General features: G+C 43.0%; 1 protein-coding gene across 1 annotated transcript in view; it reads left to right on the top strand.

The window, feature by feature from the left end:
* Nucleotides 1–18872, top strand: part of LOC127418193 (teneurin-2-like) — a 341320-nt gene that overhangs the window by 32292 nt on the left and 290156 nt on the right. The window contains exon 2 of the mRNA XM_051658641.1: nt 7787–8062. Coding sequence (XP_051514601.1) covers nt 7787–8062 — 276 coding nt within the window. The remainder of the gene's footprint in view (nt 1–7786; nt 8063–18872) is intronic.

Below are 18872 nucleotides of genomic sequence, written 5' to 3'. Positions count from 1 at the left end.
ACACGCAGAGTCAATGTAGGAGGGAAATTTCACAGCAGGTAAGAGCTGCAGGGTAAAAAAAGCCCCTTAGCATTGCACCAAGCATGACCTAGTGTCTGAGCTGATGTCCACTGGTTTGAGATGGAAAACCTCAGACCTATGCTTTCCCCTTTTCCCCTGCTCTCCTTTCTTCTATATGCCTTTATGCCTCTATATGCCTGAAGTCTTTCACCAAATCCAAATTTATAGAATGAAAACTTTCATGACAAGATTTTAAAGCAAAACATTGCTTCTCTAAGAACTCATTCACACCATGTTCGAAATATTGTACTGTAATCATCTGTCAATATCTATCTACCTATCTATCTATCTATCTATCTATATAAATATATCACAATCAGAGGGAATGATGGAGGCTCAGGGCCCAAGTGCAGAGTTCACAAAAACGTCATGGTTACTGTTGTAACCTCCATTCCCTGATGGAGGGAACGAGACGTTGGTGTCGATGTAGTGACACTAGGGGTCACTCGTTGGAGCCCGAGACACCTCTGGTCTTTGATAAAAGGCCAATGAAAATTGGCGAGTGGTATTTGCATGCCACTCCCCCGGACATACGGGTATAAAAGGAGCTGGTATGCAACCACTCATTCAGGTTTTATGCTGAGGAGCCGATATAAGGTCCGGCCATTTCAGCGGGTAGTTCAGCTTTGTGGCAGGAGGAACACAATGTCTCGTTCCCTCCATCAGGGAATGGAGGTTACAACAGTAACCATGACGTTCCCTATCTGTCACTCACTTGACGTTGGTGTCGATGTAGTGACACTAGGGGTCCCTATTCAAAACGCCACAAAGCTGAACGGTGTTACGTAAACTGGCGGTGTGTGGTGGGCAGACTTGCTGTGTGCCTCATAGCCAGCACACCAGGCTGACACGTAACCTCCCCCGACACAGTTATGAGTGTCGAACGGCCCTTTTTGGGGACAAGTCGACTACCCAAAGATAGAGACAGGCTTAACCCAGTCGTGGCCTCTTTTCCCTTCTCTTTTTCCACTCCCTAAAAAAGAAGGGGGATTATCCGACTGGGCCTCCAGGTCTAGTTGGGGGATGTCCCTCCCAAGGGGAATACACCGCGGAGACCACACCTCGCCCAAAGAGAGGGGGGGATATTTAAGTGGAAAAATACGTCACATGGTCTTTCCAACCATGTGGAGAGCCTTCAAGGTAGATCCTGCCCAATGGGGGAGGAGTTACTACAAACATGGAGACTGGGGCAGAGGGGCTCTGCCCAAGGAAGACGCAGTTTGCCAGCAGGGAAACGAACTAGCGGAAGATATAGATCGCATGGGGTTAGACTTACAGGGAACCGCCACATGCGGAGCACCTACCCCAGAACAGGGCTCTTAGTTAGCGCGTGTACTGGGCCAGCAGCGAGTCTCTCTGAAAACTTGACTGCCACAGGGCTTGGAGGAAGTCAACCAGGGAACAAAGTTTGTGAACTGGGAATTAATGGCGCACGTCTTCAGCTCCAAGGGAGGTGGAGGCGCTATGTGCAAGCGATACACCCGGCCAGCTATCCTGGGCTTATCTGCTTGTGTTGTGTGCCACTACCTGGGACGAAACCGGTTCCACCCGGAGGTTGTAGAACCTTGCACAGGTGTTGGGTTTTGCCCAGCCCGCTGCTCTGCAAATGTCTGTTAGAGAGGCACCCCTGGCCAGGGCCCAGGGAGCCGTTACACCCCTGGTAGAATGGGCTGGTAGCCCTACCGGGGGCGGCATGTCCTAGGTGACATATGCCATAGTTATAGCGTCAATGAGCCAGTGGGCGATCCTCTGCTTGGGGACAGCACTTCCTTTCCACTGTGCACCAAAGCAGACAAAGAGCTGCTCAGAGATTCTAAAGCTCTGCGTGCGATCCAAATAGATATGTAAAGCGCGCACCGGACACAGTGATGACAGGGCTGGGTCTGCCTCCTCCTGGGGCAGCGCTTGCAGGTTCACCGCCTGGTCCCTAAAGGGGTGGTGGGAACCTTGGGCACATAGCCTGGTCAGGGTCTCAGGATCACGTGAGAGTAACCTGGACCGGACTCCAGGCACGTTTCGCTGACAGAGAACGCTAGCAGGTCACCTACCCTCTTGATGGAAGTGAGCGCAGTCAGGAGGGCAGTCTTCAAGGAGAGTGCCTTAAGCTCGGCTGACTGCAAAGGCTCAAAGGGGGCTCTCTGTAGACCCTGAAGAACTACAGAGGTCCGATGAGGGAACGAGGCATGGTCTGGAGGGATTCAGCCTCCTGGCGCCTCTTAGGAACCTGATGATCAGGTCGTGCTTCCCTAAGGACTTACCGTCGACTGCGTCGTGGTGTGCTGCTATGGCAGCAACGTACACCTTCAAGGTGGAAGGGGACAGCCTCCCTTCCAACCTCTCTTGAAGGAAGGAAAGCACTTTTCCGACTGCGCGTCTCTGGGTGTCTTCCCGACGGGAAGAACACCACTTAGCGAACAGACGCCACTTAAAGGCATACAGGCGCCTTGTAGAGGGGGCCCTAGCCTGCTTGATCATGTCTACCACCGCAGGTGGGAGACAGCTTAGGTCTTCCGCGTCCCGTCCAGGGACCAGACATGGAGATTCCAGAGGTCTGGGCGCGGGTGCCAGATGGTGCCCCTTCCCTGAGAAAGACGGTCCTTCCTCAGGGGAATTTGCCAGGGGGAGCTGTCGCGAGGAGCGTGAGGTCTGAGCACCACGTCTGGGCGGGCCAGTAGGGTGCTACCAGGACAACCTGCTCTTCGTCCTCCCTGACCTTGCACAGGGTCTGTGCAAGCAGGCTCACTGGGGGAAATCCATATTTGCACATGCCAGGGGGCCAGCTGTGTGCCAGCGTGTCTATGCCGAGGGGGGCCTCGGTCAGGGCGTACCAGAGCGGGCAGTGGGGAGGATTCTTGGGAGGCGAACAGGTGCACCTGTGCCTGTTGAATCGACTCCAAATCAGCTGGACCACCTGAAGGTGGAGTCTCCACTCTCCCCTGAGGATAACCTGTTGTGACAGTGCGTCCGCTGTAGTGTTGAGGTTGCCCGGGATGTGAGTGGCTTGCAGCGAATTGAAGTCCTGCTGACTCCAGAGGAGGAGACGGCAGGTGAGTTATGACATACAACGAGAGTGCAAACCACCTTGGCGGTTGACATATGCTACCGTTGTCGTGTTGTCTGTCTGAACCAACACGTGCTTGCCCTGGATCAACAGCCGAAACCTCAACAGGGCAAGCAGAATTGCCAACAACTTGAGGCAGTTGATGTGCCAATGCAGTCGCGGACCTGTCCAGAGGCCGGCGGCTGCGTGCCCATTGCAAACAGCACCCCAGCCCATTTTGGAGGCATCTGTCTTGACCACGACGTGCCTGGGGACCAGTTCTAGAGGAACACATGCCCATAGGAACAAGAGGTCAGTCCAAGGGCTGAAAATTCGGTGACAGACCGACGTAATGGCCACACGGTGTATCCCGTGGCGCCATAGCCATCTCGGGACTCCAGTCTGGAGCCAGTGCTGAAGCGGCCTCATATGCATTAACCCAAGCGGGGTGGCCACCGCCGAGGATGCCATATGCCCCAGGAGCCTCTGAAAAAGTTTCAGTGGAACCACTGTTCCCTGTTTGAACACCTTCAAACAGGCCAGCACCGACTGGGCGCGCTCGTTCGTAAGGCGCGCCGTCAAGGAGACTGAGTCCAACTCCAAACCGAGAAAAGAGATGCTCTGAACCGGGGGGAGCTTGCTCTTTTCCCAGTTGACCTGAAGCTGTAGTCGGCTGAGGTGTGAGAGCACTAGGTCCCTGTGTGCGCACAACACGTCTCGAGAGTGAGCTAGAATTAGCCTGTCGTCGAGATAGTTGAGAGCTCACAGGTCCAAGATTGGCCTCAACCCACCGCCTTTTTTGGTACGATGAAGTAGGGGCTGAAAAACCCCTTCTTCATCTCGGCTGGAGGGACAGGTTCTATCGCGCCCTTCTGTAGGAGGGTAGCGATCTCCGCGCAGGGTAGCAGCGTTTTTGTCTTTCACCAAGGTGAAGTGGACACCGCTGAACCTGGGCGGATGCCCGGCAAAGTGAATCGCGCAGCCGAGTCGGACGGTCCGGACCAGCCCTCGCGATGGATTGGAAAGCACAAGCCATGCATCCAAGTTCCGCACAAGGGGGACCAAAGGGACAACATCATCGGACGTACCGGCAGGTGGGGCCTCGCGGCGGGGTGGAGCTCGAGGTGCCACACCATTTCGTGGCCGTGCTGAGTCTAAGGACATCGAAGCACTTACCTGGCTCCTTGTGACCACCCCCGGAAAAGCCTTGGACGGGGGAGGAAGAGGCCTGTCCTCGTGACCCATGGAGACTGTCACACCGGGGGCGGATTTGTGCCACAGCTGGGCGCTCAGGGGCGGGAGACCGCTGCTGGAGTGCCAAACCTGCCAAATAAAGTGGTGAACGGTGGTCGTGATGACGGCCGTACACACCGGATACATGACCCAGGGAACAAGGAAACTGCTCTTGCTAAGCTCTTGAGTACTGCAGCCACTTGGGCATGCATCGCAATTAAATGCAAGAAGGTAACAAAAAGATGGAGATCTGCTTACCAGCTCCAGAGCAGCGGGTTTCATTGTCCCTGGGTCACCAGTCTCATGGGCGCTTTGAAGCCTTTCACGGGTTCTGGGCGGCCGCGAGATGGGTGGCGTCTGCTTCCTGCGGTGGGCTCCACGCTGGGGCCGGGCCGAAGGGGCGGGCTGAGGCGGAGCCGGTGCAGTCACCACAGAGGGACACCCTTGGCGATGAGTAGACAGGGTGCAGGATATTGAGCCGCGCCAGGGCAGGATATGCTGGCTAGCATCCATCTACTGCTCTACCATCGAAAACTGCTGGGCAAAGTTTTCGATTGTGTTGCCGAATAGGCCCGCCTGGGAAATGGGGGCAGCAAGGAATCGTGTCTTGTCGGCCTCACCCATCTCGACCAGGTTGAGCCAAAGGTGGCGCTCCTGGACCACTAGTGTGGTCATCGTCTGCCCGAGAGACCGCGCCGTGACCTCCGTCGCTCGGAGAGCGAGGTCGGTCGCCGAGCGCAGTTCCTGCATCAATCCCGGGGCAGAACTACCTTCGTGCAGTTCCTTTAGTGCCTTGGCGGACTTGCAGGAGAGTCATGGCGTGCAGGGCGGAGGCGGCTTGTCCAGCGGCACCGTAGGCCTTAGCCGTCAGAGATGATGTAAACCTACAGGCCTTGGACGGGGGCTTTGGGCACCCGCGCCAGGTGGCTTTCTTACGAAGGCGAGCCGCGACCACAACGTTGCCATGGACATATTCTCGCAATGAGAACATGACCATCCACGAACGCTGTCTCTGCGTGAGCAGTGCCCAGACACGAAAAACAGTGATCGTGACCGTTAGAAGGCGAGAGATAACGAGCGCAACCAGGAATAACACACAATCAGAAAAGCATCTTTAAAAAGACGCGTCTTTAAGAAGACGTTCCGTGTGTGTGCTCTTTTAGAGAAATATATACTCTTTTAGAGGGGAAAAATGCTCTTTCAGAAAATATACTCTCTAGTTTTTCTGCCGAAGCGCCCAGGGGCGTTCTCTGCAGTGCACCAGTGCATAGGAAGGAGAAGCCACTGAAATGCACTGTCAGATCCAGCAGAGGTGAATGAAGAGTAGTATTCAGCTCAATGAGCATGACCGTTCGGCTCCAAAGAGAAAATCTGAATGAGTGGTTGCATACCTGCTCCTTCTATTCCCGTATGTCCGGGGGAGTGGCATGCAAATACCACTCGCCAATTTTCATTGGACTTTTATCAAAGACCAGAGGTGTCTCGGGCTCCCAAGAGTGACCCCTAGTGTCACTACATCGACACCAATGTCGAGTAAGTGACAGATAGGGAAACAGGAATTTATTTATACAGAAAATAAAAGGCAAAAATAAACAAACTCCCATGAGGGGGAAAACAAAAACAACCCCGAAGGGGAAAAAGGCAATCCAGGCTGGGGAAGGGGAAACTGGTTGCAGGACTGACTGGACCAGGTAAGGATAGGAAATAAACATAAACACGAATCAACCAACAGGGGACGACCAACAGACAAGAATGACTGGATAACACAGGACCAACCGAATACACAAGACGAACTGGCACTGGACAGCACACACAAGGAGACTAAAATAGGGATAGAAATCAACAGGTTAAAAAGACAGGGCAGGTGTGACTAATAAACTAATAATAAGCATACAAGGAGGTGGGGTATGACGTAAGACAGAGAGACACGCGGCGATACAGAAACAAAACAAAGCCACGTGCTCTCAAAAGACAACAAAACACCCGAATGGTATGAACACAGATCACCAAGACAATAAAGCAATATACACCCATGCTAACCAACAAACAAGACGAGAGAATGCGTAGCAACGGCAAACAAAGTGATGCCATGCAATCTCACACTAAATGAAACCTGAGCGTACATAGCGAGGCAAACGCCACCGAACCTCAGCACAACATGAAGACAGCTTGTGACCCGGGCGCCCAACGTAACCCGAGCGTGTTCGCAAGAGCCAGACAAACTATTGAGTGCACGTTGCCAAGATGACATAAGCGCAATGCACCCATGTCAATAACAGACAGACATGAAGCACGAGTGTCCGAATCCCGACACAGACCAAAACCGAACAAGACTGGAAGTCCAGACATCGTGCTTCCGACATGAAACAAGATGGACCGAAGAGCGCACAGCAAGGAATACAACCGAAACCACACACTTACAAAAAGACAGACAACGAAGCACAAGACAGACTGTGGCAGTGGGGGCATGGTCAAGTGTCCGTCCGGAGAGAGAGAAAGCAGTAAGGGCGCTTGCACCTGAGCTAGATTATGTGTAACACCTGTCTCTAATTCCAGTGAGCATGGGGAGAGCGGCATATAAGCAGCCACGCCACCAGAGAGAGTGAGAGAGGCTGGCACGAGGAAGGCCACGGTGCTCCTGAAGCTGCTACATTTAATCTCTTATGTTTGTGAAGCTGATGTGTTTAAGTTACTAGTGCCTGTGAAGCTAATGAGTTTAAGTCTACGTGCCTGTGAAGCTGACGAGTTTGTGAAGTTGTAAAGCACTGGAGTGGCCAATTAAAAGTCCTACCTGAGCCTGGAAAAACCCTGTGTTCTCCTTCCCTTCTGTTTGTGAGCTGTTACACAGTCATGGGACGATAATGCCACGGTCCTGTCAGACAAAAACCCAGACTGACAGACTGACAGGACCGTGATACATACACACACACACACACACACACACACACACACACACACACACACATATATATATATATATATATATATATATATATATATATATATATATATATATATATATATATATATTACTGCATTTATTAGTCTTGGTTAATGTTAACCTTTTGAAGTACAGTTGAAAAAAAAAATACAGTTTGGAAATAATTTATACCTGTTGTTTAGTCACCATTGGACTTGGTGTGAACAGGCTTTGAGTCTACAAAATGTACAGAGTACAGTAAAATGTATACCACTGATAATTACACAATTAGTAATTACTGTCAAATGTCTGATGCAGTTCTGAGTTCATTGAGTGTGATAGACTCTATTTCAGTCATTCCTTTTGCTGAGATATAACTTCTGTTTTAGTTTGGCTTGTTGTCATTTGTGTAGATGCAGTGTGTAGTTTGTTAATGGCTTGAACGTTTCACAGGGTGCATCCAAGGAACCTCAGTGGATTCTCTTAGGTTAGTCTTTCTGTTAACCGATTATGTTTTGTCTCTATTATTTTAGAGAAATTTACTTTAGCTGAGTTGGGCATCTGTGAACCAGCCCCTCATCAGAACACGTACTGCCCAGACCTTGGCCTCCTGCAACGCGGCTACTCTCTAAGTGCCGGTTCCGATGCGGATTCCGACCCGGAGGGCCCCATCTCCCCAGAGCGAGCCATCCAGCTGTGGGGGGGCCACGGCATCAAGTCCTGCTGCAGTTCTGGCCTCTCCAGCAGAGAGAACTCCGCCCTGACCCTCACCGACTCTGAGAATGAGAACAAGTCTGATGATGAATCAGGTGAGAGATAAAGTGTCAGAAAGAGAGAGAGAGAGAGAGAGAGAGCACATGAGATAAAGCAAAAGAGAGAGCGAGCTAGAGTATCTTATGTGTTTATGAGAAACTGTGGGTGTGAGTAAAATCTTTAAGGCTTTTAGAGTGTGAGGTGTGTGAGAGAATAGATGCCAAAAATGTGCAACATGTGAAGAAACATTCACTTTTATTTCCATTTGGTTCATTTAGAGCTGAATGTATTTCAGATGCCTTTTGTGTTGCTCTTACCTGTATTTTATACTCTCACTGTGCATGGGTAATTATTTCCCAGTTGACCCAAACCACAACCGCTTTTGTTTGTCAAACTGCAATGATTTAAAGACAGTCTGTGGGTTAAATGTGTATAAATAGACTGCTTACAGCATAACATGTCACACTCAGTTAAAACAAAAAGCCCATATGCAGGAAGATTTTTCTGAAATGTCAAAGAACGTGTGTTCGGCAAGTCAAAACATTGTGGCTTTTTCCCCCACACGTCTCCACGTGTCTGTTTTCATGAGTGTTATTGTTGACATCTGAATTTCCCCTCGGTACCTTCCTGGCAGGAATCCAGCAACACATTTCTCAATTCAACACTTCCACGTTAATTCAGTGACATCTTAAACCTTTGCATTTTTTTTGTAGAAAGTGTCACAGGAGGTTCATGAAAAAGCAAAAAAAAAAAAAAAAAAAAACTTCTAATTAATTGACTTCTCACTGAATCAGTCTTCAAACAGGTCTGGCAGCTGTGAATTCCAACATTGCACAAACTCACTCTGACAATTTATCAAACTACTCAACAGCTATTAAACATGAAAAGAAATACCTTGGGACAGCCAGCTTCATCTCGACAGCTGATAGTTGCCTTGTGGCTAATTGCCACGTTAATCTCCTGGCCGCTGTTTCTTAGTGCCATTCATGGTTTTTACGGTGCAGGACAAACGTGGGCACAGTATATGCCAGTCACTAGATCACATCCCTGTCTGCCCTGACAGCAGTGGATGCTAGCTGGACATTGTCCTCAAAACAATGACAACTGCATAAGGAAATCCATATTAAAAGTCTCTCTGGCTGCGCCTGGTCATCTGTGCAGATTGTGGGAGCCACAAAGGAAATACCTTTGTAAATTATTATTATTATTATTTGTAATAGCATGGCCTTGCACCAGTGGCAATAATACTCATATCCAAATCCAATGCTTATTGAAAAAAATAAAATAAATAAATAAATAAAATAATTTATTTATTTATTTATTTGTGTGTTTGTATCTCTCTCTCTCTCTCTCTCTCTCTCTCTCTCTCTCTCTCTCTCTCTCTATATATATATATATATATATATATATTTATATTATTGTTATTTTTTTATTTTATTTTATTTTATTATTTTTTTTTTTTTGTGTTTTAATATTTTTTGCACTACCTTTTGCATCTCAGCTCTGACAGTCTTTTCCATATTTTTATTCCAGTGAAGAGCACCAGGACATTTTGTTGATCTGGGTAGCCCTGCCTACCTCTGTGTGTGTGTGTGTGTGTGTATATATAGGATGAGGGCTAGGGCCGTGAGGGCTAGGGCCATTCCCCCTAGAAATGTCTGGGAACTTGCAAGTGCCTTGGTGGAAGAGTGGGGTAACATCTCACAGCAAGAACTGGCAAATCTGGTGCAGTCCATGAGGAGGAGATGCACTGCAGTACTTAATGCAGCTGGTGGCCACACCAGACTCTTACTTTTGACCCCCCTTTTTTCAGGAACAAATTATTCCATTTCTTTTAGTCACTTGTCTGTGAAACTTGTTCATTTTATGTCTTAGTTGAATCTTTTTATGTTCATACAAATATTTACACATGTTAAGTTTGCTGAAAATAAAATCAGTTTCTTTTTTTCTTTTTTTGCTGAGTTTATATATATATATATATATATATATATATATATATATATATATATATATATATATATGGACGAGCTGTGACATCTTATATCAGTTTCTGCGAGGATATGTGCATTCCTACTTGGACTTATTTAACATTCAGCAACGACAAACAATGGTTTACAACAAAACTCAGGAAGCTTCGTCAGGCCAAAGAGGATGCTTACAGAAGTGGGGATAAAATCTTGTACATTCAGGCCAGGAACACACTGAATAAGGAAATCAGATTGGCTAAAAGAAGCTACTCTGAACAGCTAACAACCCTGCATCAGTGTGGAGAGGCCTAAAAGACTTTACTAACTTCAAGACACCATCCCCCAACACTATAGGGAACTAACAACTGGCTGACGACTTGAATGTGTTTTACTGTAGATTTGAAAGGCCCAGTCTCACACCCCACACCCGCTCTGACCTTCACTTCACACAAACATCTCCTGCAACCCTCCTCCTCCCCCCTCCTGCTACTCAGTCTGATCTGTGAAGAGGAGGCATGCCGTGTCTTCCGGAAACAAAAGACAAGGAAAGCACAGGGCCCAGATAGTGTTTCACCCACTTGTCTAAAATCCTGTGCTGACCAGCTGGCCCCCATCTTCACACAGATCTTTAACAGATCACTGGAGCAATGTGAAGTTCCTTGCTGCTTCTAACGCTTCACCATCATTCCTGTCCCAAAGAAACCCAAAATCACAGGACTTAATGACTACAGACCTGTCACTCTGACGTCTGTGTTGGCCCACCTTAAGGGCACTACTGTCATCGGCCTCATCCAAGATGACGATGAGTCTGCATACAGAAGGGAGGTTGAATGGCTGGCTCACTGGTGCAGTCAAAACAACCTGGAGCTGAACACACTCAAAACAGTGGAGATGATATTGGACTTTAGGAGGAACACTCCAACATTGACCCCACTCACCATTCTTAACAGCACTGTGGCAGCAGTGGAGTCATTCAGGTTCCTGGGCACTACCATCTCACAGGACCAGAGGTGAGAAACCCACATTGACTGCATTGTGAAAAACGCCCAGCAGAGGTTGTACTTCCTTCAACTTGCCACAGGCGCTGCTGCTGTACAGTTCTACTCAGCAGACATTGAGTCTGTTCTCTGCACTTCAATAACTGTCTGGTTTGGTTCAGCTAGGAAATTGGACATCAGAAGACTACAAAGGACAGTTCGGACTGCTGAGAGGATTACTGGATACCCCCTGCCCTCCCTTCAAGAACTGTTCACATTCAGAGTGAGGAAAAAGGCTGTAAAAATCACTCTGGACCCCACTCACCCAGCTCACTACCTTTTTGAACAGTTGCCTTCAGGATGGCGCTACAGAGCACTGAGCACCAGAACCATCAGGCGCAGGAACAGTTTTTTTCGTCAGGCTATCCATCTCATGAACAGTTAAAACTTAGTCTATTTATATTTATCCAACATACCCTACCTCTTCTGCCATACATTCCTTGCATCAGTATATAACAGAACGTATTTAAAATACAAAATATAAGTTATAATTTAAATCATAATTAGAATAGTTACATTCAAAAAAGTATTTTGATTACTGAAGAGATTATTTTGCATTTTATTGCCATTTGTTTCATTTAATATTTAGTCCTTTCAGATGGAAAACATTTATACATATAAATGGTGCGATCCAAATTGTATTTGAACAGTGGTAAAACATTTTCTTATGATGTGTTACGTTCAAACGAGCAGACAGAGAAGTATGTTTAAAGTAAGTTTGGAGCAGAAGAAATAGAAATAAACCTTGTGTAAACTGTCATCTTTACGCTAAGCTAAAATGCTATTTCTAGCCATTTTACATGCACGTTACCAGGCAAGATCATATTTTTTTATCAAGAAAATTCACGTTAGATCATAATTTCTTTTTATCTAGTTAGACCTTTGATATTAGGGCAAAAAATCATATTCTTGATAATTTTTGTATTGTTTTCCTGTAAAAAGATAAAAAAATCCTTAAAACAAGATCATTTTGATTGATCTTGTTTTAGAAACAACATTGCATAAGATATTTAGGTTTTTCAGAGAATGCATTTTTAACGTGTATTTTGTCTTACTGTACTGGAAGAATTTTTATAGTCAAAACAAGTGAAAAAGTCTACCAGTGCTGAAGAAGTAATCCAAAATATTTAGAATACGTTTCTGACCTTGAGTAATCTAATGGAATATGTTACAAATACATTTTACAGCATGTTTTCTGTAATCTTTAGTGGAATGCATTTCAAAAGTAACCCTCCCAACCCTGTATATATAAATATTTATTGTCTTATTGTGTATTTCTATATACTGTATACCTATATTTTCTAACCACTTTTTATTTTTATTTTTTTATTATCTCTATCTTGTTGATTGTTTGTGCACTGGAAGCTTCTGTCACCAAGACAAATACCTTGTATGTGTAAGCATACTTGGCAATAAAGCTCATTCTGATTCTGATATATATATTTGCAGATACAGGTCAGGAGCTTCAGTTAATGTTCACATCTACCATCAGAATGGGGAGAAAAAAATGATCTCAGTGATTTGGAGCGTTGTATGATTGTTGGTGCCAGATGGGCTGGTTTGAGTATTTCTGTAACTGCTAATCTCCTGAGATTTTCATGCACAACAGTCTCTAGAATTTACTCTGAATGGTTCCAAAAACAAAAAACATCCAGTGAGCGGCAGTTCCGTGTTGGCGCTGATTTGGCGGCATGAGGGGGACCTACACAATATTAAGCAGGTGGTTTTAATGTTGTGGCTGATCGGTGTGAGGTACATATACGTACACATTAATGTAATTTAATTCTAGACTATTTTAAACACAACTTTAGGGTTTTACTTTATATCATTACTCAAATATTTGGTATAAAAAAAATAAAAATAAAAAAAAAAGAAACACCTTAATAAAACCTTAACAAAAAGTTAATAGATTCCAGATAATATTTTAATAATTTATTCTGGCTTTAATCAATAACAAAAGAAAAGTTAATTATTTAAGATAACTTTATAAGATCACACCTACAGTACAGTTTACCTCACACAGATTAAATTGGTCTTTATACATGAAAATATATAGCAATTTTTATATATTTTAGGAGGTGGGTCCTCTGCAAAAAAAAATATCTTAATATTTGGGGGTCCCTGCCATTAAAAAAATAAATAAAAAATAGAGAAACCCAGATTTAGATATAAAAATTCCTTGTCGCTGGAAATGTATTGCATCACATCTGGTCTGGACACTGTATAATGACTTATTATGATTATTTTCTTCTGATGTTCCTAACTCATACAACTAGATAGTGTGTGATTGATACTTCATTGCATCTGTGCTTGAGAAAATCAAGCTTTCTTGTAGTTGAACTAAATTAAATTCAGAATTTGAGATGGGATATTGCTTTCAGCATATGTGTTCTCGAAAAGAAGAAAGCGTATGTTCAAAATAGAAGTAAATCTGTCATTTCTGTCTTTCCACTTCTAACACACTTTGAAGCCTCACCTCTATCCTTTCCCCTTTATTATTTATTTTTTTCCTCCTTTTTTGTGCATAGAATGTGCTTCAAAATCTTTCGCTCTCTCATCTTTGTTATATGGATGTGTCAGCTGTGCCAATCACTTTGAAAGACAGGTGTCACTCACAGAGGGCGAGTGAAAGGGGTCAGGAGGAAATTTTCATCCATTATCACCCTCCGCCTGCCTCTTTCCAAAAACTCTCCCAGGCATAAAGGCATCTTTTAAAGTCTACCACCCGCTTTGGCTAAAAACATTCATTCATGTTTTTGAGATGTTAGGTCTAGGCATGGGCTTTCTAGTCAATCTCTGATTGGACATGGTGTCAAAGGTTTTTAAGGTAAAAATAGCCCACTGCCTTTTATATGATTTTACTCCTGTGAATCCATATTGTCCGTCTCATTCAACACTTGTCACATTTTCTGTAAGCTGTGACAACAGTCTGTTCTCTATAAATCAACATGTGTCTATAACGCATCTTCCACAATCATAGACTAGCGTCATTCAGATTGTAATGTTTTTATTAGACATCAAGTGGAAACACAAAAAAAACACACCAAAAATATGGCCTTAATATTAAACATTAAATGTTATTAATAGTACCGCAAACTGCATGGGGCCAAGAATTTACAAAATTATTAACATTACATAGGCTGACAATTTGGGTTTCTAATGTCTCAAGTTTCAATGGTATCATGCACTTGCACACAAATCATGTTTCATTGCAAGTGAACCTATATTTATTGTGGTCAGGGTCACATATTATTTTAACATTCATTATTTTGTTTTGTTTTTGTAGGTTGATTGTATATCATGCAGCCTGTCCATATTTGCATATGCTCACTTCGGCTAGCTTCTATAAAGTGACAGATGAATTTCGAGCAAACTTTGTGTGTAATTTGATTGTACGCATAACCGTTTATGTCACCAACAAAAGATATGGGAGGCGTTTTTGCCTCTTTTTTTAGGTTAATGAACCTATTTGTTTTGATATCCTTGCAACACAGAATGATATGCTTAGTTGCATTTTATGATTTACATTTAGCATTATTTTTGTTTAAAGAAAAGGAGGGACAAGTCAAAATAATTTGTTTGTGGTTATCAACATTATGTCATAGATGCTGTCAATTGAGCTTAACTTGTATTGAACCCGGACTATTCTTTTAAATAAATTGGGTCATTCATGAAAGTTATAACATATTAATAACTTTTATATGATATAAACTACTAGGGCTGCCCCCTAATAGTTGACCAAACGTTAGTCGATGAGAAGAGTCTTGGTCGACCAAGTTTTGTTTGGTCGGTTGGTAGCAGAAAAAAAAGAAAAATAAATCCACAGGAAATGTGGAAGTCACACAGTCAGTGACGGACAGACATGATTATTTACACAGCTGGTCCATATGGTAATTAATTATGTCGGGCAGGAAATCCAAATTGTGGGATCATTTCAAGAGGGTAAAGGATGACCCTAAGAAGGTGACATGCAAACTCTGCAGGCAAATGTTCACCTATCATTCATTAACCTCAAACATGGCTTATCATTTGAAACATGTAAGTAGCCTAATGTTAGCCACTTAGCATAGCCGCTCGCTCTAACATTAGATAACCTAGATAAATATACGCTATTAGGCTTATCCAAGTGTTCGTGGGGAGTGGGGAAGCTAAATTAAATGTTCAGACAGTCTCCTTGCTGGTTTTTCCAACACATTTAGAATCATTACCGCTCTTGCCTGAGTCGCTGCGGCTCGATTGGTGCATGCGTTTGTAAAATTTAGATTTTAAAGGCTCATTATTATGATTTAGTATTTCTCTGTAATGTAGAACAGTGTTAGCAATGTCACATTTTCTGATGCCCCCCAAAAAATATATATTTAAGTAATTAAATTAATATCATAAACGTGTGACAACTAGTCGACTAATGGCTTAAACTAATGACTACTAGTCGATTAGGAAACATTTTGGTCGGGGGCAGCCCTATAAACTACCACAAAGAAGCAATTCTGCATCTGTATATGCTGTTTTTAAAAAAAAAAAAATTTTTATTGTTTTTCTACGAAAATATGTACCAGACCAGTGGTTCCCAAACTTTTACCCTGAAGCTCCCTCAGTATAAGTCTACACATACAGTATATCACCGCCATGGACACGCGCTCTCTCTCTCCTCGCGCTATAGGTTTGCTTGTGTGTGTGCGCAAGAGAGCACTGTCATCGATGGTCGTGGAAAATGCAAAATTATGATTATAATACAATGTTTTTTTGAGCATGCATTGCCATGGATTTTGCATAACCGCGATAGACATGGTACTTGATACATTTCTAGCGGTTGACATATCTACTGGTCTGATGCAGAGCCATGCAGCTACTTGATGATCTCGTTATAAAGCATCAACAAGGTATGCCATTTTAAGAGGTTTTTAAAGTCTTGCAGTGTGTGGTTATGATGTTATAGAATTTTCATGACCATTGAAGATCCAAGAAAAAGAAACCCACAAGCACTTGTCCATGCGACAGCCAGCGCACCTGCGTTAGAAGCAGAATACTGTAAATTTGGTGTGCGTCATCCTCACGCAGCTGTGCAAAGAGGCTGTTATTGGTAGAGTGGTATTTCATTATTTTTTTACATTAATTTTTTTATGTTTGAGATCACGTTGAGTTAGACAAGGACACTGACATGCTGTTTACCATTATCGTGCATATTATGGATTCACACATTTTAATTTGACTCGTTATTTTTCTCAGAATCTTGTGTGTGAGCACGATATTAATCCATCATTATTCAAAACGCTGTCCTTAATTTTGACACATAAAAAACAAGCAAGATACTCAGCTTAAACCATCTTCACATGGTATATGTCTCCCTCTGTCTCTGCATGCGTGTGAAAGAAAGAGAGGAGGGTTGAGGACAGCGCTCGCAGCCATGTGAGAGAGTGAAATGCAAAAATAACTAACGTGCCTGTTTTAAAAGTATTTGGTTTATGAGGGAAGATGCATTAGGGAGTTTTAATTATGATGGTAGGCTGCAATAATAAGTTCATAAATTTGGCTGTTAGATCAGCTGTTACTCGCACCGGATCGCCCAAATAATTTACTGCATTCGCAAGCAGTAATTTTCATACAAATGCGAGAAAATAACATAGCATTTAATTTTAGGAAAAAAAAACTATATATTAGTTGATGATTATTTGCAAAGTGACAAAAATGTGTGTGAAATTGAAATGGACCAAACTTAAATAAAATATTCAAGCATATAAAAAAAAAAAAAAAAAAAAAAAAAATATATATATATATTAATTTAAACATGTATCAAACATTTAATAGCATATTATTGATACTGAAGTATTAGCTACTTTTATGACTTTTATGACTTTTACTGTACTGTGAATTCTGCATGCTGTGTTTTTTAGCCAGTTTGGGATATTGTATTGCAAGTAGCAGGCTGTCTGTGCAGATGTAATGTTACATATATGTTGTGGATATAGAGATTAATCTCATGTATAAATTAGTGTTTGAGTGAGGTAATTAACCTGCTGGTAAAGTGGTTCGTTTTGCTTGTGTCCAGCTCTTTCTGTTCATTCAGTTCAAATGAGGAAATTCCCAACATACAAAATTACATTAATCAATTTCTTTTTGAGGATTCTTTTTCTAAGAACATGTGTCTTCTTCTGTTTGTGGACTGTTAATATCTTAGAGTATTACATTTTTCTCATCATATTTTTGTCATTTGTATGTTTTAATTCAAATCGTTCATAAACGTTATCCAATATTTTTGAAAAAAAAAAAAAAAACCTTCATCAACGAACCTTTCCAACAGTAATTTTGTTGATGAGATTAGCACTGCATGTGATCCACGACTCATCACATACAGAGTAGTAGCCAGCCAACCAGACAGAGATGACAGCTGTCATTTGTGCTCTGTGCAGTGTGTTTGTTTGCATAGGTATTTGTACTCCAGCCACAGAAGAAATTATCCCATCATTCTGTTGCAGCCCCATGTGAGTTGCATTTGGCAGTGGTTCGGCGATCAGCATTTCGCCTCACGTTCGATAAACAAAGCCACCTTGGCGCCCCATGCTGCGAGAGGAGCGGGCGGCTTTTGTCTGCTGGATTATTTGTATTCTCCCACACTGATCTGCGTCACAAAGCATTTAATAATCTTTCTTCGGGGCTCTGAAAAATGTTTGTGATATTTTTTTTTCTTTTATTTCATTTCTTCCTTTTTCCTATGCAAGATAAAAAATAAAAAATTATATATATATATATATATATATATATATATATATATATATAATTTAAGAGGACATTTAAGATAATTAAGTTTTAAACCTTAAATATTTTCCTGCTGTGTGTATGTGTGTCTGTGTGTGGGAGGCCAGTGACGATAGATGTGCAGCACTCTGATTTACAAGTGTTATATATATCTGCTGTGTCTTTTCAGTACAATTCCATCAGAGGATTGTGGGAGTGACCATTATATTTCATTACTACTATGACTTCCATTGTTTTCTTTTTTATATAATCAGCCCCATTAACTCTGAATGAATAACCATGAATCTTGCTTTGGATAATGTGAATTTTGCAGAGACGTGGGGGTGAACTCGCATTAAATCAACAAGATGTAACTGAACCAATCATGCCCCTTAATGCAGCCGTGTAGCGGGAGGGAGATTTGCAATGAAGATTACAGTATGAATGAGGCTCTCGTCAAATAACTGAAATCAGTCGTGTATTGTGAGCATCAGGAGAGGTCTCGTTAATAAGGAAGCAAAGAGCATCAGCAGGCAAAGAGAGAAATCAAAGTTGCATGCTGGGATATTCATATCTAAGAGAGCAGACTGGTATCATTTGATACTTGCTGAAATGAGGTAACTGCATGTGGGCTTCAGGAATTCCATACAGATGCATGCAGTAGCTTGTGTTTGTATGCATGTGTTTAATGAATATTTCACAATTTTGCATGCATTGTTAAAAGAGGATGATCAAAGGTTTGGATGTTGATTATTAAAATAAATGTGGGATTGTGTCAGAATGTATTTCCAGAATTAATTATTTAACTTCCCTTGAGGTGAACCCAAAGCGAGTGTTTTATTAGAGAACTAATGACCCTCTGATACTTCTCTCGCTTGTGCACACTCATTTCATATTTATCTAATGGAAAGGCCACAGTGAGTCAAGTACCAACTACTTGTTCAATTACCTATTCAATTTATTTTTCCTTTTTGTCTTTTTTTTTTTTTTTTTTTTGCCATTTGCAAATGTTTAAACTTTTATTTAACTCTGAATAGAAACGTCAGTAAAGAACATTCAGATTTTCATACAGCAAGTGGCTGACAGTGAAGTAGATAAAATCTTTTAAGACGAAGCGTCTCTCTTTTCTG

The sequence above is a fragment of the Myxocyprinus asiaticus genome, chromosome 27 (assembly GCF_019703515.2).
Source record: "Myxocyprinus asiaticus isolate MX2 ecotype Aquarium Trade chromosome 27, UBuf_Myxa_2, whole genome shotgun sequence".
NCBI lineage: Eukaryota > Metazoa > Chordata > Actinopteri > Cypriniformes > Catostomidae > Myxocyprinus > Myxocyprinus asiaticus.
The sequence above is the reverse complement of the archived record's forward strand: the minus strand, read 5'-3'. Positions and strand labels throughout refer to the sequence as shown.